Source organism: Amaranthus tricolor, chromosome 4, assembly GCF_026212465.1.
Source record: "Amaranthus tricolor cultivar Red isolate AtriRed21 chromosome 4, ASM2621246v1, whole genome shotgun sequence".
In the NCBI taxonomy this organism is placed as follows: domain Eukaryota; kingdom Viridiplantae; phylum Streptophyta; class Magnoliopsida; order Caryophyllales; family Amaranthaceae; genus Amaranthus; species Amaranthus tricolor.
In genome coordinates this window covers 28,828,305-28,853,746 of record NC_080050.1, presented here as the reverse complement: position 1 = coordinate 28,853,746, position 25,442 = coordinate 28,828,305, and the positions used below count along the sequence as shown (strand labels likewise).

General features: G+C 31.7%; 2 protein-coding genes across 2 annotated transcripts; one reads left to right on the top strand and one right to left on the bottom strand.

Annotated features, from left to right (window-relative positions):
• Positions 1–469: 469 nt before the first annotated feature.
• Positions 470–7,120, top strand: LOC130810041 (probable serine/threonine-protein kinase At1g54610). Its single transcript, XM_057675961.1, has 8 exons — positions 470–2,248; positions 2,764–3,048; positions 3,460–3,777; positions 4,212–4,439; positions 5,038–5,138; positions 5,432–5,540; positions 5,617–5,928; positions 6,501–7,120. Exons 1-8 carry the CDS (start codon positions 1,727–1,729, stop codon positions 6,654–6,656), a joined length of 2,031 nt encoding a protein of 676 aa, XP_057531944.1. The 5' UTR covers positions 470–1,726; the 3' UTR covers positions 6,657–7,120.
• A 409-nt stretch (positions 7,121–7,529) lies between these two features.
• Positions 7,530–14,173, bottom strand: LOC130810044 (uncharacterized). The gene is made up of 3 exons (XM_057675965.1): positions 13,625–14,173; positions 8,583–8,734; positions 7,530–8,464 (listed from the first exon to the last, which is right to left on the bottom strand). Exons 1-3 carry the CDS (start codon positions 13,878–13,880, stop codon positions 7,799–7,801), a joined length of 1,074 nt encoding a protein of 357 aa, XP_057531948.1. The 5' UTR covers positions 13,881–14,173; the 3' UTR covers positions 7,530–7,798.
• Positions 14,174–25,442: the final 11,269 nt, after the last annotated feature.

Below are 25,442 nucleotides of genomic sequence, written 5' to 3'. Positions count from 1 at the left end.
ATGAATCAATCATCACATGCACGCTTTGTTAGAAAACAATTTGTGTTTAACGCATATCTTTGCTACACAAATAATTGAGAATCAATGCCCCCACTCATTACAATTTGAACATTGCTACCTCTTTCTTATTAGGAGTGTCATCTACATCTAATTTGAATTTGTAGATTTAGATTCATCGTACTTGTATATGGTCTAACATGAATCCTCTTACAAAAATGCGAATGTGGGTTTGAATCTTATAGTACTAATTAAACTCTCAAATTCTTACTTATTTTTTTTAAAAAAAATTTATATTCTTTTATAAATCTATTTTTATGTTATATTTTATTGTTTTATTGTGATAAATCATTGATATGTGATGATTAATACTTAATTATTTGTCTATTTTTTACGTTGAACTTCATTGTGTCATACTCATTTTCTTGTTTCTCCCCTCCACAACTCCCATATACCATAGTCATAATTGTACAACATCTTTCAAAGCTTTAGTCTTCATCATTTTTCTTCTATCCGTATTCTCTCCATTCAACATCAAAAAAATGGTGGCTCTTCGCATATTAAGTATCCCATCAAATCCTGCAAATATTCTCCAACAGTCCACTTATATTCCATCCCAAAAATGAAAAAGTTCAAGGAAAAAAACAATTCTTAATTCTAAACTATTATCCTAATTGTAATTTTTAAATATTCTATACCTTTCACCAATTTCTGACATTTATCCAAATTTTTTAATTTTTTTTCAGCTCACTAGTTAACTTTTTAATTTTTTTAAATATAAATTAGACGAGAAAAAGATTAAAAAAAAGTGAATCAAACCCACGACTTAAAGAGATTGGGAAGGCTAGGGGAGGGGCCATAAGAATGAAATCAAGTAGCACCTACTATAACCGATATAAAACCTAATTCTCAAATATTTAATTATATAATTAATTTCTTTTTATTTTCTATTTTAAGAAATTTCTTTTAATAGTTTTGCAATCATGGGGATTTCCTTAGAATTTTGAGTTCATATTCTTGAATAATTTTTTCTATTCATGAGGTCTCAGGAAGCTCCAATCAGGGTCTCCTAGACCAGAAATTGTTCTATAATAAAAAAAATAAATAAATTTGGGTTCATCAAATTATTCTTGTATTTGTTGGATTTCTGGTCTGGGTTTCCTCTGAACTAATTAATTAATTATTCCCACCTTTGATTTATTCAAATTTGATTAATTTGTTTGTTTATTCTCCTTGTACCAAATCTTAAACAGAATACACTTTCAACTTTCAATCAATAATCCTTGCATTTCCCAACATGGAATTATTTCTTTTCAATTTCTTTTGATCATCTTTGTATTTTCTTCTAACAATAACCCATTTGATTTTTTTATTCATTTGATTATTTCATTCTTTACTTAAACCATCTGGGTTGCATTTGGCTTTGACTTTAAATTTCTCAATCAGAAATTCATCCTACATTGCCATATTGGCAATTCAAATTCTTTCATACATTATATTATTGTTGGTTGGGATTGTTGGTTGAATCTTTTGTTGTTAGGAGAATTCAATAGATAAACCTGTTAGAATTTGATGCATTGTGGTTGGTTTTGTTGTTTTGACCAAATTAAAGGGTGCCCATATTGGTTTAAAGGCCATTAAAGGGTGTAATTTGATGCTTTTAATGCTACAATTTATGCACATAAACTGTTTGTAGAAAGGTGGCTTGAAAGGGAAGATTATTTGTAGTATGGGCTGTATATGTTCAAAGGAACCATCTTTAAACAAATATGGTAATGATGATCAAAGAGAGGTGAATAAGTCTCAAGTACATTTGCTTCCCCCAACAAAAAGAGATGATGGTGAAGGGTCAACCAGGAGTAGGCCCCCATCAAGAGTACCATCTGCAACCAATCATTCAGGTTCTCTTAGTGGTTCTAGCAGAGCACCATCAAAGGTCAATTCAGGTTCTCTTGCAAATGGGTATTCAAATTCTCATTCTAATAAACAAATGGATGATCATCAAGGGGAGAAAACCAAGACAATTATTGTGGAAAGACCTTCATCAAAAGGGTCTCATCATAGAAGGGCAACTGTGGATTTGGGGATTAATGGAGGTCAAAAGCCCATGTCTAGGATAACTAGTATGCCTCGAGGCCCTCATGGCGAGCAGGCTGTTGCTGGATGGCCGTCTTGGTTGAGCTCTGTCGCCGCTGAAGCCATCCAAGGGTGGATGCCTAGAAGGGCAGATTCATTTGAGAAGTTGGATAAAGTCAGTTGGTTCTCCTTTCCTTTCTGGTTTTGTTTGTTGATTTCCGTATGTAGTGATCATAGCATCGTGACTATTCATCATAGCATTATATGGTTTTTGGGATTTTGTTGACTACAATTTCATTTTGCAATCTTTGAGATCTTTCCACACCCATTGACTTTCCACACCTATTCTTATATTGCATCATCTTTTTCAAGTGTTCTATTTGTCATTCTCAAGCCTGTTATAGGGTTTTGAGCTATGTGTCTCATATATTCTTCTTTGTGATCATTCTCTGGTGATACTCTCATAGTATGTGGTTACTTTCGAAAATAACAGTTCTTTTTGAGAAATTGACTCTAGATTTAACGATAATATGTGTAGAGTTGTCATCTGCCTTCCCTCCCCAGACCCTGATTATAGTTCCTATGAGCGGAATACTAGGCATGTTGTGGCATTGTTGTGTATTTAAGCGTTTAGATTGCATACTTCATTTACTAAATCGTAGGAATTGAAAATTTAGTTCTTGTGTACAGATTGGACAAGGGACTTACAGCAGTGTGTACAAGGCCAGGGACCTTGAAACGGGGAAAACTGTCGCTATGAAGAAAGTAAGATTTGTAAACATGGATCCGGAAAGTGTTCGCTTCATGGCTAGGGAAATACTTATACTACGCAAGTTGGACCATCCAAACATCATGAAGCTTGAAGGTCTTGTTACTTCAAGGATGTCAGGAAGCTTGTACCTTGTGTTTGAGTACATGGAGCATGATCTAGCTGGACTTTTAGCAAGACCGGGAAATAAGTTCACAGAATCACAGGTATTACCTCTCTTCTTAGCCATGGTACTTACGGCCTATTTGGTTGTTGGTACTAAACGGTGGTAATGAGACTGATTTGTGGTGTAAATTTTCATGAAATACATCATGTCATTCCCATGGTAATGGAACTTTTATCATAATATTTTTATAATTTTCCGTTACTACTTAATATCACCTTTCTAAATGGTAATGCATTAGATTGAATTTTGTGAAAAATATGAGATGATTGAAAAAAAGCATAGCCATTAAAATGGTCGAGATATTTTCCTACAAGAATTACATTAACTTTTTATTATCATTCTCACCATTTAATACCGACTACCAAAGGTATTTTTTTACCTACGGATTATTCATTTTCTCATTTGCTAAAAGTTTGTTTTTCTTCTTTCCTTAATGATGGTATTCTTTCAGATAAAATGCTACATGCAACAACTTCTCTCAGGACTAGTGCATTGTCATAGTCGCGGAGTCCTTCACAGAGACATAAAAGGTTCTAACCTTTTAATCAACAACGATGGTGTGCTCAAAATCGGAGATTTTGGTCTGGCAACATCCTTTAAGCCCGGCCAAAAGCAACCATTAACAAGTCGAGTTGTAACTTTGTGGTATAGAGCACCTGAACTTTTGCTGGGTTCAACCGAGTATGGAATCGCAGTAGATATGTGGAGTGTGGGTTGCATAGTTGCAGAACTATTTGCTGGGAAGCCCATTATGCCCGGAAGAACAGAGGTGAAGTAAACTGAGACTTGCTGATTAAATTGTTAATATTGCAGGTTCTAGAATTAGACCAGTATACGCAGTGAGATAGTCAATATTACCATATTTCTCACTCGATATCTTTCTGCGTATAAGCTCACTTTTAGAGGATATAACATATTCTGAGGCCTCAACCATCAGCTTAAGCTTTTGGTTGAGTTTGTTTCCCTGACATGGCATCAAAAGCCAACGTGATAAGAGGTCATGAGTTCTAATCTCGATCACCATATTCAGCGCTAGGTGTAAGAAGGGGCATGTGTTAGAGTGTATAACAGGTCTTACCCATCAGCTTAAGCTTTTGGTTGAGTTGGTTCCTTGACACTCACTCTTGTAAGTAAATTGTAATTTCATGGTGCAAGGTTTGAATACGTTCTAATCGTTCATGGATCATTTGCAAACTTTTTTAGGTTGAACAAATGCACAAGATTTTCAAGCTTTGTGGTTCACCATCTGAATCTTACTGGAAGAAAACAAAATTTCCACATGCAACTAGTTTTAAACCTTCACAACCTTATAAGCGTCGTCTCATGGAAACATTCAAAGACTTTCCTTCCTCTGCTTTAGCACTTGTTGATGCCCTTCTTTCCATTGAGCCAGAGAAAAGAGGAACTGCCTCATCTGCATTAAAGAGCGAGGTAATTGATATCGGTTTTTGATGCTTTCATTTTCTGTTTCTAATGAATGCAGATGAAAAAATTCGACATTCTGATCTTGTTATGGATTCTTGTTGACCATCTAAACCATACAGATCCTTGATTATTAGGAAGTGCTCGAATGAGCGATATACGAGTAGCCATTTACATATCAATGCAATAATCATTGCAAAACTGGTCATAACCCTCCTTATCTCTTTTGATAATTAAGGGTATGGTCTATGAGCGGGATATACTGGGTATGATGATAATGATGAAACAAAACAAGTTATCATAATAGACTTTGTTCTATTTAAGATATAACTAAATCATCTTTTGTATGTTAATGAGAAAGAAGGGCGACATATGCTACCATATTTCATTTTACTTCACGATACATCGACCCGCCACACACATGAATATGGAAATTCATTAACTCCAACCATTAATGTAATTGGCCTCACTGTATGTTGCTTTAACCCTGCAACTGTATCGAATGAAGGCAGTGTGATACTTTAGAATTAGCATCCAAACCCGTTTATTAGCATGTTATTGTTTGTTCTAATGTCCGAGCTCTATCTTACACGATTTTTTCATCCAGTTCTTCACAACATATCCACCTCCATGTGATCCATCGAGCTTGCCAAAATATCCTGCCACTAAGGAATACGATATAAAGCTCAGAGACGAGGAGGCCAAAAGGTTTGTATTCATATCCCGTTAAAAGATACCTTTTCCTAATAATATCATGTTTCTAAGTGTTGAACTGAACTAGACCTTTTGAAATACAATTATTGTCATCCAATATCCACAAAAAAAATAATAAAAAATACATGTAATTGTGCCTTCTCCAATTTTAGACCATTATGCAAGAGAAATTATATTGTAACAATTGGAATTTGTGGGATTTCCTTGAGGCCTTTTGTAATATTTATTGCTATTTATAGTCTAATTAATGGATAATAATACACATCTTACACATTATCTTATTCCAGAAAGAAGGCGGAGGCTGTAAAAGGACGAAGGCCCGAGTCAGTTAGGAGAGGTCAACGGGAATCCAAGCCGACCCCAGAGTATGATGCTGATGGAGATGTCTCTTTACAGGTACATTTTCGTTCCTCAACCATTTGATGACGCTAATTTCATGTGCATTTATTTACTCCACAACACTTAATAACAGGGTCAAAAGGGTTCGAGAAATTACAATCCTCAAGGAAATGGTGTAACTGCCTATACAGTTGACGCACAAAGGCGAAACACAGGCAATGGACTGTCACACTGTACTACAATGGTTCACCCAAGCTCCATTGGAACCACATGGAATAAGAAAGCAAAGGATGAGAATGATTTTCACCATGCCCCCGGAAAGACTCGTAGCTCTTACAAAAATGGGCCTGAATCGAGGTCTCTAAAACCTGTTATGGCTCCAGCAGAATCAGACTTGTCAAATATTTCTTACGGAAGGGATGATTGGGCTTCTTCCAAAGAAAACGTAAGTAACCTCCAATGCAAATTTTACCCGTATTTAGATATCCAAGTCTTTTACATTCTTCTATTCATCTAGCTCGATGTAGGGTGAATCCAGGATACTAATATAGAGTTAGTCGAACGCTCACCTACAGTGGCGGATCCAAACCTCAGTGAGAGCAGAAACTAGTGTAGAAATAATTTATTAAAGATATTTCAAACATACCTAGATTAAAGATTTATCAAAAATAATAATAACAATCTTTGAGGCTAGGTTGTGGGATCAATTCTTGCTAACTATAAGTTTTTTAAAATTAGGTGAGTGCCCTCCAGTGCGGGCGGGTGAGCCCCCTTGGCTCCGCCCATGCTCACCTATGCATATGTTCTCAACCAACACTACTATTCTTTTATGATACTAGTATACGTTACTTTCGATCAAATGAGCTTAGGCATGATCTAGGCTACGGCCTAGCCGCCTAGGCATGCTCGGGCTTAAATTCTCCCCTTTGATCGATTATATACGTCCATTTTCATCTTTTATTGATCAGCAATCTGGTCGTGTCTCATTCATCTCGTTTTCTTATTTTTCATCAAAAGGGTTACATGCCTAAGAAGAACAGGATCCATTACTCCGGACCACTTATTCCTCCTGGGAAAAATCTTGAAGATATGCTTAAAGAACATGAGAAGCTAATTCAACAGGCTGTTAGGAAATCACGCATGGAGAAATCCAAAAACTCGCACCAAGTATGATTTAGAGGAGGTTCAGTAGCTACTTTGTGATGGAAAACATCGGCTGGGTAACTTGTAAGCAACCGAAAAAGTCTCTCCTTGTTAGTTTTTGGTACCGAACTATCGTGGCAGATCCTATGGGACCCTAAAGGAGCTCAAGACGGCTTTTGACGAAGATATTTACGCTTTAAATCCATTGACTAACCAGTATTGAAACAAAGCACCATTGCAGAAAACAGGGTTGAAATTTTGCTTTGCCTGGTTTGCTAAAGTATATGGAATGGGAGACTTTATTTGTAAATCAAAAGAGTAAATGTAGAGTGGTAAACCCAAGTCTATACATGTAATTACAATGCAGAGTGCTGATCTATATGTCCATATTTACCTTCATGGCCATTATTTATGCTTGTTTCTTGTATTTGCTGTATATCGTATCGTCTTGGCACATTATTAAAAGGTTGGAAATATTAACCCATTAACATCGAGTTTATGCTTTCAATTGATTTATTTATTGTATTATCAATTTTTTATTCAATTCAAAACAATTTGAAATTCAATTGATACAGTTGGTCATAATCCAAAACTTTAAACGATGATCTGAAATATCGACCATATTTTTAAATTTGGTATCACTTTTGAGTTAGAACTGCTATATTCTCGGACTATTTTTATGTTTTAGGTTAATATTTTCTCGTTCAGTTAAAGCCCCATTGGGTCAACTCAGACACGGTTCAATTGAAAATGATTCAACTCAAGTATACAACCAAGAATCTTCAGGTAAAATTACATCATATGCTTGAACTGTGAAGTGAGAAGTGTTTAAACAAAAGTGAATTAAGTTATAATTACCGGATCCATGATGCCTAATTATAAGACGCCCTAACACGAGACTAATTTGCAGCACACGACGTAAAGATAACCGTAAATTTTGGTCACAGTACAATAGCAGTAGATAATGTACATACTCAACATGGAACCGAAAACCATGTCTCTGAAATGAAGGTTCTTATCATACTGCAGTTCACATTATAGACGTATAAATATCTGCAAGATGTAATCTACAACTCCATTAGATATACTCCCATCTATGTACATTTTGTTAACATACACACAACTTTTAATTCAATCCAGCAGCTCCGATAGCCGTAAACAAGAAAGCACATCTACATATCTTTCTTTGGCTTTCGACTGAGCTCTGAGTACTGACCGCCCATAAGTTGCAAAATCTCTTCCCATAAACCTTGCGATGAATCGCCCAATAATAAGTTAGTACTGCATGCAGCAACATGCCAATAATTGGAAACAATTTCTTCCCGTAATTGATCTAGTTGCCACCCAGCATAACCAACAAAGAATCGGAAATCCTCAGACTTAAGAACCCCTTTCTTAACTAAGCTCATTGCTTCGTCCAAGCTGTTTCGAGAGCCAAAACATAGGCCAGGGATAACCTCTTCAAATTCAGGAAGCTTAGGCTTTCCCCCGGTTTTTAACAAAAACATGCTTGCTTCAAGAGGCCCTCCATAATGCAATGAACAGTCTGCAAAGGTGGTCGCCAGTTCGAGATTATGGGGCTTCATCTGCTTGATCTTTTTGTGATGAGGTCGGTTTAATATCACTCCGAAAGGGCCCTGTTCAGGATGTCTAGTCCCAGTTCTAAGTAGGAGAACCACAGTTCTCTCAAAAGTACGGACACCATCTAGCTTTTCAGTAGCAACAAGAACGGAGCCTGCCTCTGGCAATGAAATCGGATGAGCCCATTTCACCCCTAGTGGTTTTGATTCCATTTGTGACCCGTCCTGATCATGATTGTTGGAATTGATAGATTCTACCTGTTAAAGATTTAGTTAAGTGTTTAGGCATGTAGACACAAACATAACTTGCATTAGGGAAAAGCGCATGAATTCTATATTTCTAAGACAACCATCTCAAAACATCGGGTATATTCACCTGCTCACGAGCGAAAAGGGTTGCTCGGAATTCTCTCCAGTCCCGGGTTACATGATGAGGCTTTTGACTCGCATTGTCGTTAGATTTCTTCCCATCAGAAGAGTTATTTCTTTTAGGACCATTGCCCCCTGAGTTTGAATGGCCACCATTCCCTACATTTTACATTCATATTGTCAGGTAATACCTAAGATTGTGCTTGATTCTTCTCTAGTATTCTGGTTTCACTTGTAACTTGAACACACAATTTGCAAGGTCCAGGAAATTATGGTGCCGCCAAATTATTGAGCAAGTCAATAATTTCTTTTAGGACCATCTGCAAGGTCCACTACTATTCCCCGGAGATCAAATTCCAACACAAGATCAGGTTCTTATAAAGCTTTTCTGTGAAAATATTGGTCAAAGAGCCCCTACCATTTCACTTCATAGTTATCATCAGCGACTAGAGCAAATCCAGGAAGACAAGTCACAAAATAAGTCTATTCTACAAAAGACGCGGGCAACTATCACTCAAGAAAATTGTCAACGGACTATCAAAATGACGACAAAATGGGTAGTACTACTGATAGATCTGACTTGCAGGAACTGTTGACAAAGGAAGCTTGTGTAACAACCAAAACTATAGGTGATGAGCGCTGATCAGTATAATGCTAATTCCCTATGCCCTCAAACTGTTACGGCTTTAGAGAGGCTACAGATTGAGCACACATATAGAAGGCGCAAAAGAGCATTAGCCATGGTTCACAACTCTGAGAAATCTTAAAATAGGTGAAAATCATTTGGTGTTTTATTGAAGTGGAGCGCAAGCTACCCGAGTTAAATACTTATTGACAAGAAGAAATGATACTAGAAGTTGCATAAACAACGAATTCAACAGACACAAACTCTTCATCCTTGATGTTCTTATGCAATCAAACTCACACGAGAATAAAATTCAAGGACAAGAAAGAATCAAATGGTGGAACCTCAAAGAAGGAACTGCAATAATATCTTCAAATTTGGACAAGTGAGGAGGATGTCGTTCAATTTGGACAAAGATGAAACATTGTATCACTCATACAACCAAGGATATTCTAGCATGAATAAAAGGTGGTATAGCAGAGATAAGGGACACAATATGGTGGCATGAGGAAGTCTCGGTTGCAATAACGCAAAAATAGTGAATGTTATTTAGCTTTAGGAATGATGAAAAGTTGAAAACATGGAAAAATATAAGGATGCCAAAACCAAGAAAAAACAAGGGCCACGGGGAACATGAGTAAAACTTAAAGTATAAATAGGTATAAAAGTCAGACACTACACAAGAAGAAAAGACCTTTACAAGATAGTTGATAGAAAACAAGCAATAAGAAAAGAGATGAAGAGTGTGAAGAAAAAATAGCATAACATTAGATCAATGATAAAATGGGAGGAGTTTGATGAATAATTTATTGGATGTCAAGAAGGTCGATTGGAGACATCATGATAAAGCAATGGAAGAGAACGGATTTATGAGACGAAAATAAACAAAGTAGAGGTAGAAGAAGCTTTAAGAAAATTAAGGAAAGGAAAGCAAGGGGTCCTAATGGTAATCCCATAGTGGATTAAGCATTTTTGGGTCAGAAAGGATTGGCTTGGTCAACAGACCTTTTTGACAAAATATGGAAAACAAACAAGATGTTTGGAGGATAAGCACTATAGTTGATGAACAAGACTGTTGTAACAATGTACACGGGAATTAACTAATTATACAGTAATCTATCTACTAAAACAAAGTGGACAAATAAGACTGTTGTAACAATGTAAAGGGGAATTAACTAATTAAGCTTATTAGCCACAAAGTGAACCTATGGGAAAGGGTGATATAACACCAATTGAGAAGATGCACTAACATTAACAAAAATTGATTTGATCATATGCCATGACAATATATCACGAAAGCTATCTATTTGATGCAACAACAAATAGAATACTTACGGGTAAAAAAAACAAGGCTTTTGCATATGTTTTGGAGAAAGTGATGACGGAAATCAAAGGAAATACTTTCGTGGGTTATGACAAAAAAAGTTTTTTTCTATTCTATGTTTCAAGTATCTTGGATCGAATTTTCACAAGAACTAAGATATTGATCAAAATGTTAAGAATAAGATACAATACATGTGACTCCTATGGAGAGTCGCGATGAAACTATAAGAAGCTAAGAGAAAGAGGAAGGCCGAAATTTTACTAGAATGAAATGAAGAATTAGGCCTTGCATGAGCTTATGAGGATGAAAATAAATGTGAATGTCATTGGAATTGATGTTCTTAGTAGTCGATTAGTATTAATAGACTAAACAAAGCATGCTCTTTGTTAGCAACGATCTATCACATTCATTTTATAAAATTCAATAAAAAGGTTTGGCATTGTTGTGTTGTTGTTTTCTCAAAGACTCACTACTGAATTTTTTTTTCCATTACCTTGAGCCCTCATTAAGCATGATAGCCACTTGATGGCATTAGGAAACTAAAATCTTGTCTTGAAAAATTGCAGTTAAGAGCCACTTAAAGTCCCTTATTTCAATGGGGTTAAAAATTTATAGTTCATTTGTTTCTGATTAAAATGCAATATATTAAAACAGTTTATGAAATCATGTGAACTTAATCTAAAATTTTGAATATCTTCTCTTTAGTTAAAGATCTAATATTATTTTACTTGTTTTGCAAATGGTGAAAATTGTTGTTCCTTAGTGGGATAATCATGTACACAGCTGCATTTTTTCATTCGGGCCTTCAAATCGGTAACATTTTCAATTAAAATCAACAAAAATTGTTCTGGCTTAAAGCGGCGGTGAATTGAGACTCTATGTGTAAATGGATGTGGTCTATCATGGGAGGGGTAGCCGGAGGAAGGTATTTACAGGGAATAGATCAATTAATTTAAAGTAACTTGAAAAAATCGATAGTGAGAAGAAATTGATGAAAAATGAGGAAAGGAAAGAACATGGAAAGTTCATAGATGTAAGAAAAGAAAAAAAAAAAAAAAAGACGAGTTAATGAGTGTGCCACATGAGAGTCTAAATAGAAGTATAAAACAAATCAATGCAAAAGATCATTTCTAGCAAAGATCAGACCTTATTACGCACTATCCAGTGAAAAAATCTAACTCAATGATCATCCACATATATTTTCCTCCTCATTCATCCTCATCTATTCACATACACTTGCAAAATCTCACATTTAATTAAATTAGTACAACTCCAACCTTCAATTACATTTACACTCATCTCAAAGCAAGTTATAACTAGAATAGCATACCAATAAAGACGCAAAAATTTGTCGATTCAATCACTACCATAAGTAATATTTCAAAGAACTTTCTAGTAACAGTTCCCACGGAAACATTATGAACAATCCAATTCCGCCTTTATATCATCTTATCTACAGACAACACCACCACACCACTTAGATTATTATCTTTTTCTCACCGCAAATGGCACACCCTCATGGGCTCATAGTATTAGTTCACCTGTAAAAGAAAATTTCAGAATCTTTTTCTTAGTTCTCTTTTTCACCATCAACCCACCATCATCTTTCCTTTCAACTTTTCAATCCCACAAAATCAAATCTAAGCATCTTCCTCAACATTGCTAGAAACTTACCTGAATGTGGTTTTCTTTCAGCTCATGGTAACTCCAACATCAAATTTAAGCTTCTGCAATACCTAAGATTTTAAATGTTATATGAAACATTGATTTTCCAATTTTCCATCGGCATTCTCGTTTCACCTTCTTCAAAAATTGTCCTCTCCTCCTCCAGAAAAGACGAAAAAAAGCTTCCATAGTCCTTTTTAGTTTTCTCACAGAAAAAAAAACATTAAAGGTGCAGCACTGCATATTTGTACCCAGTCCTAATCCTAAATAGATAACCAAAGCATTTACAGCTCAAACATTTCATAACACGTTTATTGATAAGTAAGAAAAAAGTCATCTTAACTAGAACCACCACTCAAGTCTCAAACAATGCCTTCATTTGGGATCATGGAGAGCCAAACTTCATCAACTCACAGATCTATAAAAACAAACACACTAAAGCAACGGGGCAATAATGAAGTAATGATGAACAAAGGTTTAATTTTCTTACCCAATTTGCACTTTGCATAGCTAAGATGGAATAGCTAAGATGTCCCAATAATATACAGCTGACATAGAGGCTAAGATGGCTAAGATGCTCCACAAGCAACCAACATCCATTTCTATCCAATCTAAAAGAATAACTCCTAGTTCATTTATTGGTATTAAATGGTGGTAACCAAAATGAGTAGTAATAAGAGATTAATTTAACCCAATCCCTTTCATAAGGTTAATGTATACGTCCAAATTGTTACCACTCAATTTGCTCATAGAATTCAATTCCCTTTCATTGGTTGTCTCTTTTCATTCTCTTACATCTCTTTGTACCAAACAATTAATAATAATAACACTTAACATTACTCTTATCTCTCTTTATGCACTCCCTTTTCCTTACATTTCCATTTTACCTACCAAACGCCTCCTTAGTGTTAATATTGATGAAATGTAAAATGACATTCCCATGGTAACATAGCTCTCTTGCTTATGTTTTTCTTCAAAATTTTCACTACCGCCTAATACCACCTTAATCAGTGTCAAGCAATTAGTCTAGCTAAAACAGATCATATTTTTAATACCAATCCTATCATATAATCAACACTCAAACAAATGGCCATAAAGATTAATTTGTGCGGCAAAATGACACTTTATGAACATAAGCTTGATCATATTCCCACCAATTTGGTGAAATATACGACCAGGATCATCATTGACCCTTAAATTTTCAGACAAAACCTTTTCTACCAAACATTTTTCTATATGAATACTTACATGTGAGAACATAATAAACACAAAACAGTACCAATCTCTTAATCATAAAATATAATTCCTAAGATCAACATGACAACATGTCAACCAGATGGGTTCAAGAATCAAGCAGAACTCTCAAAAGGGTAAGAAATTAAGGGGAATAACATGCAAATATCAGAAGGAACTGTAATGGGTCAAAACTTGGTACCTGGAGAAGATGAAAAGTTATCAGGATTCTTCTTGGCCATAGCTTTAATAATGAAGGAATTCTTATTACACTGATACCCATTAACATAAGAATTAGAATTCTTGCGCTTGGATACCCTGATCTCAAAATCTTCCACTAGAAACTGTGAATTCCGAGATAAATTGAAGGAACCAAAACCAGATTTCTCCAAGAATGAATTTCGAGCAAGAATGGCAGATGGGTTATTGAATTTGACCCGAACGGAACACAGATCCATATTGTGCGATCGAAAGTATGAAAGATTGAGTTTGTTGGCAAAATTAATTAGTGGGTTTAACCTAATTTGGGTGAAATTAAATCAGTGAAGGAGAGTAGTGAAAAAGATAAAGGAGATCAGAAGAATCTTAAAGCATTAACCAATTGTGTAGAAACTGTGGAGGATTTTTGACGAAAAGGACGAGACCCTGATGCAGATGCAAATAGCTTCTGTGAAAGAATATGCTTTTTAAAAATTAAAAAAAAAAAAAGAAAAAAAAAATTTCTTTCATAGTTAAAAAAACCAATTTTTTGGGATAGTGAAAATTTGAGTTTGTCTAATTTTTATCTTAGTCAGACAATAGATCGTATATATCTCATCTTAATTTAGAAAAATTTAAATTTAATTTTTGTCAATAACTTTATATTGTCAGCCTACTATATAATTAAAAAAATTAGATACATGCAAAATAAATATTAGATCAAACAATTAACCATATAAATTAAGATTAAGATTCAAGCTCTCTGAGATCCTATAAAATATTAAATTTTGCCATTGTTGAAAGCAGTCAAATACACAAATTCACTTAAGCCTACAAATCAAACACTTTTATTATTCCCATAACTAATTGTCAACTATTATTAGTAGTAAGGGGTTATATCTACAGTGGTATTTGCATTTGCGAAGTTAAGTAGACGAACTCGATTAGACAACTAATATAACTATATCTTTTAATTTACTTGAAAAATAGGGTTCGTTTTAAATCTCTTCTTCTTCGTCGTCCTCATCATCTTACTCACTACTCACATCACCATATCCTTCTCTCACATCATCAACTCATTCTCTCACATCGGCATCATACATTGTCAAGATAAGTTTCTTCTGTATTTGTGATATGAGATTTTGAGTAAACATCTAGGAAGGTAGTTGATCAATATAAATGGCTAAAGGTCTTGTGCAATGGAGATTAAAATTAGAGGAAATGGTGGAGAGAAAACTCAAAATTTAAGGAGGAAAGCAAAAATATTGAGAGGAAAGAGAATGAATAAGAACAACAATTATAGTTTATTTGGGGTATGCAAAGTTATTGTATGAACTAACAACTTTGCTTTTTACGTGAAGTCATTATTGTTTTACACAATGACTTCCAACTGGGTTACAAACACCCAGTACTCTTGGCCCATCCGGGTTCGATGTCGTTGTTCCAAACGAATACTTCATCTAAATTAAATTTACTACTTGAAACAACAACTTGACTTGATGATGGATCTGTTGTTTCAAACAAAGACTTCATCTGAGGTCAAGAGAGAGGCTTACTTTATGAATTATGTTGGTTCGAAACTTGTTTGTCTTAGTTTCACAAAGACAAAACATAGTTCTTTTAAATATTTTTTTTCAACGATTTTTGTGTATTTTTTCGACAGTTCAAAAAGCATTTAAAAACTTTTCGTCACAAATCTTTTTGAACTCTACTTTTGTTCAAATATGATTTTCTATCAACACTTTAGATTGTCTGAAATGTATTTACACGCCTAAAAAACAATTTATAAACTTTGTGTTTTAGATGCTTGAATTCGTCTAAAGAGTTTAAACATTGTTAAATACCTTCTGCTATTGTAATGCTAAAAAGTGTCTAATAACTTAACAATTCACCTATAAAAACATAATCTTCATTTTTAAAAGAATTACAATAATAATTGATTAGAAGTTAAAAAGTAATTAAGCGATTTTGATACAACCAAGAACTACAAATGTTGTATAAGCAATGTCTAAACATTGCACGTTTCCTTTATATTTCTTTAACGAACCTTTGTCAAAGATACATATATTCGAAATCAAATCCATATACAATATTTGATAACCAAATATCAAATGATAAAGGGAGGGGATACACAACATAAAACTAATTAGCCAAGATTTTAAAGTTTATATAACATATTCTTTGGCTGCTTCAACTATCTGCTAAAGCGTTTTTTTTTTTCCTTGATTTAATATAAGTAGAAGGGAAATATGTAACTTCTTTTTCCTTGTATTTTTAACGCTTTTTGACGCTTTTTAATTACTTACTTAATTATTAACAATTTTATTTAAAAGTAATTTGTCGAAATCAATTGCTTTTGCGTCTAAATACAAGTGTGTATAACTCAATATTTTGCTGCTGTATTTTTAAATTACTTATTGAAAAGTACCAAAAAAGATATATCATATGTATTATCTTTTGAGAAATTAGTTTGTTGAGGGTATTTAAGCACATTTTGTTATTTTGAGAAGCTTTCAACCCAAACATACAAATACTTTTGATTTTTAATAGAGGCGAAACATCTCAAGGGCAGGTAGAGCCTTTGCCCCGGAAACTTTTTTTTTTTTTTTTTTTTTTTAATGTAGTTTAAGCTAGTTAACAATGGAGGTAGAGAGAAAGAGAGAGAGTTGCATTTGTGTATTTTGTGTGCAATGAAAAAGATAATCATACTAGTGTAGAAACCCGTGTAATGCACGAAATTCTAAAATAATATTAAAATAAGTTGATTAAAGATAAAGATAAACAGTAAAAACTTTTAAATTATATTCAAATTCCAAATAAAATAAGAGTAGTTATTTCGAACACAAAGCGTTGTATGAGACAGTTTCATTGTGAAACACGCCCTATATATGGATTAAATAGACTAATTAATATGATACAAAAGTGTCATAAATGTCTTTTAGGTTTAATAATAATTAATTAAAATATAATTTTAATATTTCTTTGAATTTATAAAATAAATACTGTTGATATGGGTATTTTGTAGAAAATTAATTTTAAATAAGTAAGATTAATGTTGTTATTTGTTTTACATCATAATAAACATCGTATAAAAGATTTTGTAAATCATTTCTAAAAGTAGATACTACTTCTACTAATCAAGGATAAATTGAGCAAATGAATTTTTAAATAATCAATGTTCCACTGCAATGCAAGATTGCTGCTCTATTTTTCTGGTCCAAAATAAATGGATTATTGCAAACTTATGGATCAATCAAAGATTTCATAAAACATTACATCTTAATTTTATCAGTTTTGTAATCACTTTTTAAAAAAAATTAGAGTTGCCAACTTTAAAACAAAATAATTTATATGTCAATTAAAGTAGCCTATTAAAAAGATATTTGGCGAAGCTCTTAGGAGCTGTCATTTGTCATTTTATAGTGGTTTTACTATATGTTATGATATGATGTTTATATATGCAATGCTAAAAAAATCGTGCATTGCACTGATTTTTACAGTAGTTTAATATAGTTTACTAACAATATGTTGGCTATGTTAGAGAAGAGATCATTTTTATTAATATATATAAGGAGAGAATTGAATATACAATATTTTCTTTATATTATATATTGGAAAAATTAAAAAGAAAAAAATATATAAAAAGATAAAAAAAAAAAAGAGAACAATTAAAAAACCAACTTGTGTGATGATTATTCCCTAAAAAAAAGTTACAATATTTTTTGTAAATTTGATTTCATATGTAGATATTATTATTTGAATTAGTGTGTTTATTAAAAGAATCTTATCAGGTATTCTTTATGTTCTTTTGAAATTAACACATATTTTTTTTTTTTACATTTTAATTTTGATACATTTTGCTAATATGGTTTCGTAGTGATAATTACGACTTTTAGTTAGAATATAAACAAAAAAATATTATGTTGACTTCGAGTATATATATGAAAATGAGAAAGAGAAAATGAGTGTTTAAATGGATTTTAAAATATACGTATATTTTAAAATCCATCCAAATACTCATTTTCTCTTCATCTCATTCTTATATATATACTCAAAGTCAACATATTTTTTTTTGTTTTATACTCCAACTAAAGTCATAATTATGCTCCCTCTCTCCATTTAAATTACTATACAATCTCAGATAGTTTGTATCTTTAACTTTGTTAATTTTTTGGGGATAACTTTGTTAATTACAATTTCCTTTAATAAAAGAAAATATATCTACCTTTTCTTAATTATGATCTTACATATTTTCTTTATCTTTTAATATTCTCCGTACAATTTAAATGAACCCATAAATTCTTTGCAATAAATCAAACAAATAAGGAGTATCATATACATATTATAATCCAAGAACTTCTGTGCCACGTGTAATCATATCAAAGCCATTTTTAAATACAATTTTCCTTCCACTATATACTACTTCATTCATATTTCAATCTAATAAAGTAAATATTTCTATGCAAGGAGTACATCTCTTTTTGGATATAAAACTGAATATAAAAGGGTTTAATTAATTACTATCAATTGATCATAAACCAAATCGTAACAGTAATAATAATTTACTTCAATTGAAAGCAAAATTTACTAACATATTTAGTGCACACCAAAAGAATATGAAGCACTTCTTTTAAAGATAAGAATAAAGTCCTCCACAATGATAATACTTACTCATTATAAGTTGTTTACAGTGAAAAAAATCTGAAAACATCATCTTGATTATTGAGTAATTTACTTTCAAACCATTTCATTGTCTACAATAATAATAATTCAAAAGTGAAGAATTAATAATATAAAGTATATTTTACTTGGTCACCGAAATTCCACAGGTTATATCAATTCCCTAAATTTTTATTTATGAATTATTGGTCATTATATACTTTTGATTGTATAATATGCACGTTTTTACTAATTAGGTAACTATCGCTACAAATAACGATTTAGTTAAGATGAATCAACTCAATTATCAATTTAGGCTTAGATTAATAGTTTATGTAGTACAATATTAAAATGTATTCCCTCCGTTTTTACATTTTTATAATATACTTGTGAATTATTCACTAATTTTATTTTAATATTTTTATTGTTTATGATTCTCATCATGAGAAAATTAAATAGTAATGAAGAGAATTAATATTAAAATATTAAAATATCAAAATCTTTGTTTGTCTGGGCAAGGATATTGTCCGATAAAAATAGCTAGCAACCAAGAAAACACTAAACATATAATTTCTTAGTTCTAAATTATGTGTAACATTAGAAATACTGCACTATTTATTATCATCCTTAATTATAATTAGATTTTAATTTATAAGTTAAAACATAGTAAGGTTGGATCTGTTTGCTTCGTTTCAATGCAAAAATTATTAGTATTAAATTATTATACTCTATTCGATATACTAATATTATTCAATCCTAAATATCTCTAATTGCACATAATTAAAAATTATAAAAATTAATATTAATAAATTTTACATTGAGACAAATCAAACAAAGTATTACTTAAATATATTTTGACATCTAGATTAAGAATAAGACAAATCATTTTTGTATCTTTCGTGCAGGTGCATTTTGTTATCATTTTTACATTAAGTTCATATACACGTACAACAATTGTGTTTATTTACTTTTATAATCTTTGTAAAATTATTAGTATAATAATTAAATGATAAATATATGATTTTTGTGGAATAATAAAATTTTACAAAATAATATTTTAAGTTTGAATATGTAATGTTACTTATATAGTAATATACATACATGTATCGTTATTGGTTAATCCTGCTCATAACTTAAATCTCTTTTTTGTATTTTAGCAAGATTGGTTAAAAATATATTATAAATTTGTTATAAAAAAATCTTTTGAATACCGTGCATAACACGGGTAAATACCAAATTTTAATAATTTAATGAATAAATTAACAAAAATAAAAAGGTAAAAAATTCCGCGTATAGGTGGTCAACGATATCAATTACACATAGTCAAATAAAAGAATACGAAAACCTAAAACATGTCGGTGAAATCAGATAGTACAATCATTATTTAAAGCCTAACCATGACTGAGTGTAGAATCATTTCCCTATTAACTTCTAATTCATCAGCTGCTCCTACTAGTCTCTTTTCTTATTTAATGCTTAATTAATTCCTTCATCCCATTAATCTAGTAACATTTAATTCATCTATAAAAAAATCACATATATTCTAGAAGGTATATGCGTTAAGACAAGGTTTAGATAGTCATTCTTAAATTCTCAACTTTCATCATTATCATCATTATCATCATACCCAGAGTATCCCGCTCATAGAAAACTATGGTCAGGGTTTGGGGAGAGAAGAAAGAAAGACGACAACTTATACTCATAGAGGAGATTACGGTCAAAGAATCCCTCGGCTCAAGAAAGGTCTTCAAAGAAAGAGAAACCTGCAACTTACAAATAGAATACGTTTAAATAACTAAAAAAAAAGATAAAAGTAAAGAAGGAGGTAAAGAGCGATAATTAAAGGCAATGAACAATAACAAACGACAGGTAAAAGGGACGGGTTTAGTATTCTAAGACATGGATAAGGCGACGCCAACTGGCCCTATCCTTGGTCAGGTCCTTGGAGAGGTGGAGTTGATGCATATCACTTTTAATCTGTTCCTCCCACGTTCTCGTAGGTCTTCCTCAACTTCTCTTGCCCTCCATTATGATGTATTCGATCCTTCAAACTGGGCATCATGTGTCTTTCTCTGCACATGCCTAAACCATCTCAACCTTTTCTCCCACATCTTTGCGGAGAGAGGTGCAACCCCTAATTTCTCCCTTAACTCCTGGTTTCTTTTCCTATCCATCATATATTACCACACATCCACCTCAGTATATGCATTTATGTTACTTCCATTCTCTGTTCGAAAGCCTTCTTTACGGGCCAACATTCTGTCCCATAAAACAACGCTAGCCTAATTGCAACGCGGTAAAATTTACCTTTTAATACTCGTGAACTTTTTATCACAAAGCACCCCGGTTGCTGCTCGCCACTTAAACCAACCCGCTTGTATACGGTAAGTAACGTCTCCATCAATCTCCCCATTACTTTGAATCACTGATCCCAAATATTTGAACTTGGACGTACATGTAACAACTTCTACCCCTATGGTCACCTTTGGCTCTCCTATCGACTCTGTCCCACTGAAATTGCATCACAAGTATTCTGTCTTCGTACGACTTATGGGCAAACCCTTATCCTCCAAGGCTTCCCTCCACTCTTCCAATTTACTATTAGCCTCCTCCTTTGTTTTTGCGACCAAAACTATATCATCGGCGATTTATAGTTTCGATTTGTCAAATAATAAATTTGAGCCAATTCTAAACTTTTAAATGAAATCATCGTTCCCAAACATAACATAAACGAAATAAAACGATTTATAAATAAATATAATAAAATTGAAAAATAAATAAAAAGAGTCATATATCAAAGACTATGTTGCATTTATTTATTACTTTACTATGACCTAAATCCAACATACCTAGGACTACACCAATTTAATTTACAACAATTCTTACTTGAGACCGTCTTTTCTAAAGACGGTTACCTAAAGCCTAGCTTATTATGTTAATTTTAAAAAAAAACTGATGCGTGCGAGTAAGTGTAATGTGAAAAGTCACATAGTATATTTGGGGATATAACAATATTTATTTGGGGTTTTAACATAATATATTTGGTGTTATACCAGCATATATTTGAGGTTTATAACATAATTTATTTTGGATGATAACATAATATATTTGAAGTTATAACAATATATATATATTTGAGGTTATAACATAATATATATTGGGTTATAACAACATATATTTATGGTTATAACATAATATATATATTTGGGGTTATAACATAATATATTTAAAGTTGTAACAATGTATATTTGAAATAATAATATAATATATATGGAGTTATAACAACATACATTTGGGGTTATAACATAACATATTTGGTGTTATAAAAATAGTATACTCTCAAACATAGACCATTATATACCGAACTATATATTATAACCCCAAATATAATGTTATAACCACAAATATATGTTATAACCTCATATATATTATGTTATAACCTCAAATATATATATTGTTATAGCTTCAAATATATTATGTTATAACCCCAAATAAAATATGTTAAAATCCTCAAATATATGCTGGTATAACACCAAAAAATTATGTTATAACCCCAAATAAAATATGTTAAAATCCTCAAATATATGCTGGTATAACACCAAAAAATTATGTTATAATCCCAAATAAATGTTGTTATAACTCCAAATATATTATGTGACTTTTCACATTAAATTTACACGCGTCAATTTTTTTAAAAAATTAACATAATGGTCTGGGCTTTTGAGAACCGTCTTTAGAAAAGACGGTCTCTCAAGAGAGATGCAGTTTAATTTAATATCACAATTATTTAAGGCCGGTTGGATCTATAAATGTTAAATTACGAATTCAAATTCGAACATGATGAAATTTAACTCTAAAAAAACATTTACATCAAACCAAATTAAACTGATATTATTAATTAAAAAATAAACTTTTAAATGAGACGGTTTCACAGTGAGATCATATCTATTAAGTTAGCGTAATGTATATTTACGATCTTTAAATAATCACTTATAATTATAAACTGATCATTCACAATTTTAAGAGGATCAATTAAAAAAATAAACTGATTATATAAGTTAGTCTCATAATTAGACGGTCTCATAATTAGAAATCCTATGATTTGACAATGCATTCCTCATCATTTAGAATTTGCTGCATTAGGGCTAGAAGAAAAGAGGGAGTATTTGTAAAGCATAGCATGATGGGTTGACTGAGATTTTACCAAAAGAGAGCTGATTGCTGATTGATTGATCTGATTTGATAACATTAGTTTCCTCTCATTTGTAAAATATTGGCATTTTGAATGTCCCAAGACCCTCTTAAAAATGGGAACCACCAACCAGTTTGGGCACGTCACTTCTACACAAAACCTAAATTTAGATACTCTACAACATTATCATTTTAATTTCTATCATTTCATTTTGACAAAATTTAAAATTAATCATCGTAATTTATAAATTATTAAAAAAATAAAATAAATATCAATAAAGTAAATAAAATAGAAAAAAATTAAAATTCTAAAATCTCAATAAATTCTTCACATAAGGATAATTTGTAAATATTATAAATTATTGTTATTTACTTGGACTTACTTTTCAATTAATACCCAAACATTGCACATCTTCCTTTTAATCTATATCACATCTTGTATCATTTAGATATTAATATTATACTCATCAAATATTGCAATTTGTATTAATATAGACCGTCTCACGGTGAGACAACCTCAAAACAAGAAGTCCATAAGCTAAAAGTTTTTATTATTAGGCTATTTAACCCAAGTATAGAGCACGTCTTACGGTGAGACCCTCTGAATTTGTGCAACTCTCTTTATATGCAAAATCCAATCCTACTTTAATTCATAGAGTTTGTTTCGCAAATGAACATTACTTGGTTGAAGCCATTGGCGGGTTCAATTCCAACTTAAAATAGACTAATTTGCTTCGTTAAACTAGTCGTTATGAAAATATTTGGTAAAAAAATAAATATTAAATATCAGTTGTTTATTAAAAAAATATTTAAAAGTACAGTATTTTGATTTTTTTTTTTAAAAGTCATTTTTACCAGTCAAAAAATCAAAAATCAACCAAAATATAATTCGCCAAATATATATGTATTTTTGAATGCTTTAATTTATCATGTTAAACTTTGTTATTCAAAATGAGTAATAAATATGTATATATAAAGTATCCTTTATATATACATATCTATTAATGTAAATTGTTTTATTTTCGTACATAGTATGTCTACAATATTACTATATTACTAATGGCTGAAACAATTTTCAATATTCCCATATGAAAAATACTACTTTCAAATTCTTTGATACACAAGTATTTTTAGTACCGTTCATTACTGAAATTTATTTTATATATTGTAGCCAAAATTGTTAAAATTGTGATACGTATGTAAGATTAATAAGGAGTAGAATCGAAATTGGTGGAATCGGATTATATATAGGATCGTAAGATCCTACATATATGTTTTGATATGCTACGGGATAATAGATTGGCATTCATGTTTGTTCATTTTAATTAATTCATCTTTTAAATTTTGAGTTGTAAATAAAGATTTATTTCACTTCATCTTTAAATCTATGGTAAACAATGCTTTTAATAATAATTTATGAACTGCAAATCAATAAGTATATAAATTTCCATAATCGTAAGACTATATCTGTAACTTATACCATATGTAAGTAAAAGCTACGAGATAAGATTTTTTTTAGGGAAATTTGCAAAGAAACACCTTTTAAAACCCCCTTTTTGTAAAGAAACACCTTTTATAATTTTTTTTGTAAAAAAACACCTTTTAAGAGACTTTTTTTAAAAAAAAACACCTTAAATCAGTTTCCGGTGACTTTTGTCAACTTTCCGGCGTTGACTGGCATAGTCAACGCCGGAAAGTTGACAAAAGTCACCGGAAACTGATTTAAGGTGTTTTTTTTTAAAAAAAGTCTCTTAAAAGGTGTTTTTTTACAAAAAAAATTATAAAAGGTGTTTCTTTACAAAAAAGGGGTTTTAAAAGGTGTTTCTTTGCAAATTTACCTTTTTTTTATGATTGAGACTGCTTTTGTAGCTACAATCATTGTACTTAGAACTGTGTTATGATCCTATCACTTGTATTCTTGATCTTGGTAGAATCGTTTGATCTTATCATTTTTAAGATCTTACTTAAGTTCTATATCGCTCGCTTGTTTTTGAATCGTAAATCAGAATTGGAATTCTGATAACTATGACTGTATCTAAAAGAAAAAACATAGTCAAATGAGATATTATTTGACTCGTCCGATTGCATATTTTAATAATATCAAATTTTTATAATTTTTAGTTATTTATAACTTAAGATATAAACGATTAAAACAACATATTAAATTGCGTGTTAATAAAGTGAGATATAAGAAGTATAATAACGTATAATAGTGTGAACCTAGCTAGCTTAGTAATGTAACGGTGGCAAATATAGTTGACTGCATTAGAAATTTGTACTTACATAATTGAGTATGTATGTATTGTAGCGTAAACCATGTAATATTATAAGCACAAGCAGAAGCAGAACAGGGACAGCTACTATTTCTCAAAACCATAGAATATGACAGTGTCGGCTTCTTTGCATTTTGCTTTGGAAAATGTTTATATTGCATGGGGTGGACCAATGTGTCTGTTTAATGCTTGCTGTTATGTGAAGCAATCTAGGTTAATTCTCAAAATAATTTATAATTTATATACTTTCTCCTTCTCTTAAAATTTACCTCATTTAAATGATCGTTCATCAGTAAATACAAAGTGGACTATCACCTAATCTTCAAATGTTTTAGGGTCTAAATTAAATGAGACGATCTGACTCATTTAGTAAAAAAAAAATAAAAGTAAATTTAAAAGAAGGGACCAATATATTTTAAATGATAACATCATCTCTATATAGCTCATCGTTTTAGGTATCTAGATTTGGCATTCAGGAATAATACACATGAAATGATCTATATTATGCTGTATTTTATTCTTTAATTGGTTCATCCTTCACATAGATTACATGCATTTCTTTTCTTTCTATATATATTCTAGTTTTGATTGATTATGCAGTATTACATATGGGTATTTAAGTATCAGTTTGATCTTTTGATTGAATTGGTTTGTTGATATTATATTAGAAGTCAACATGACAAAATTAAGATCACGAGT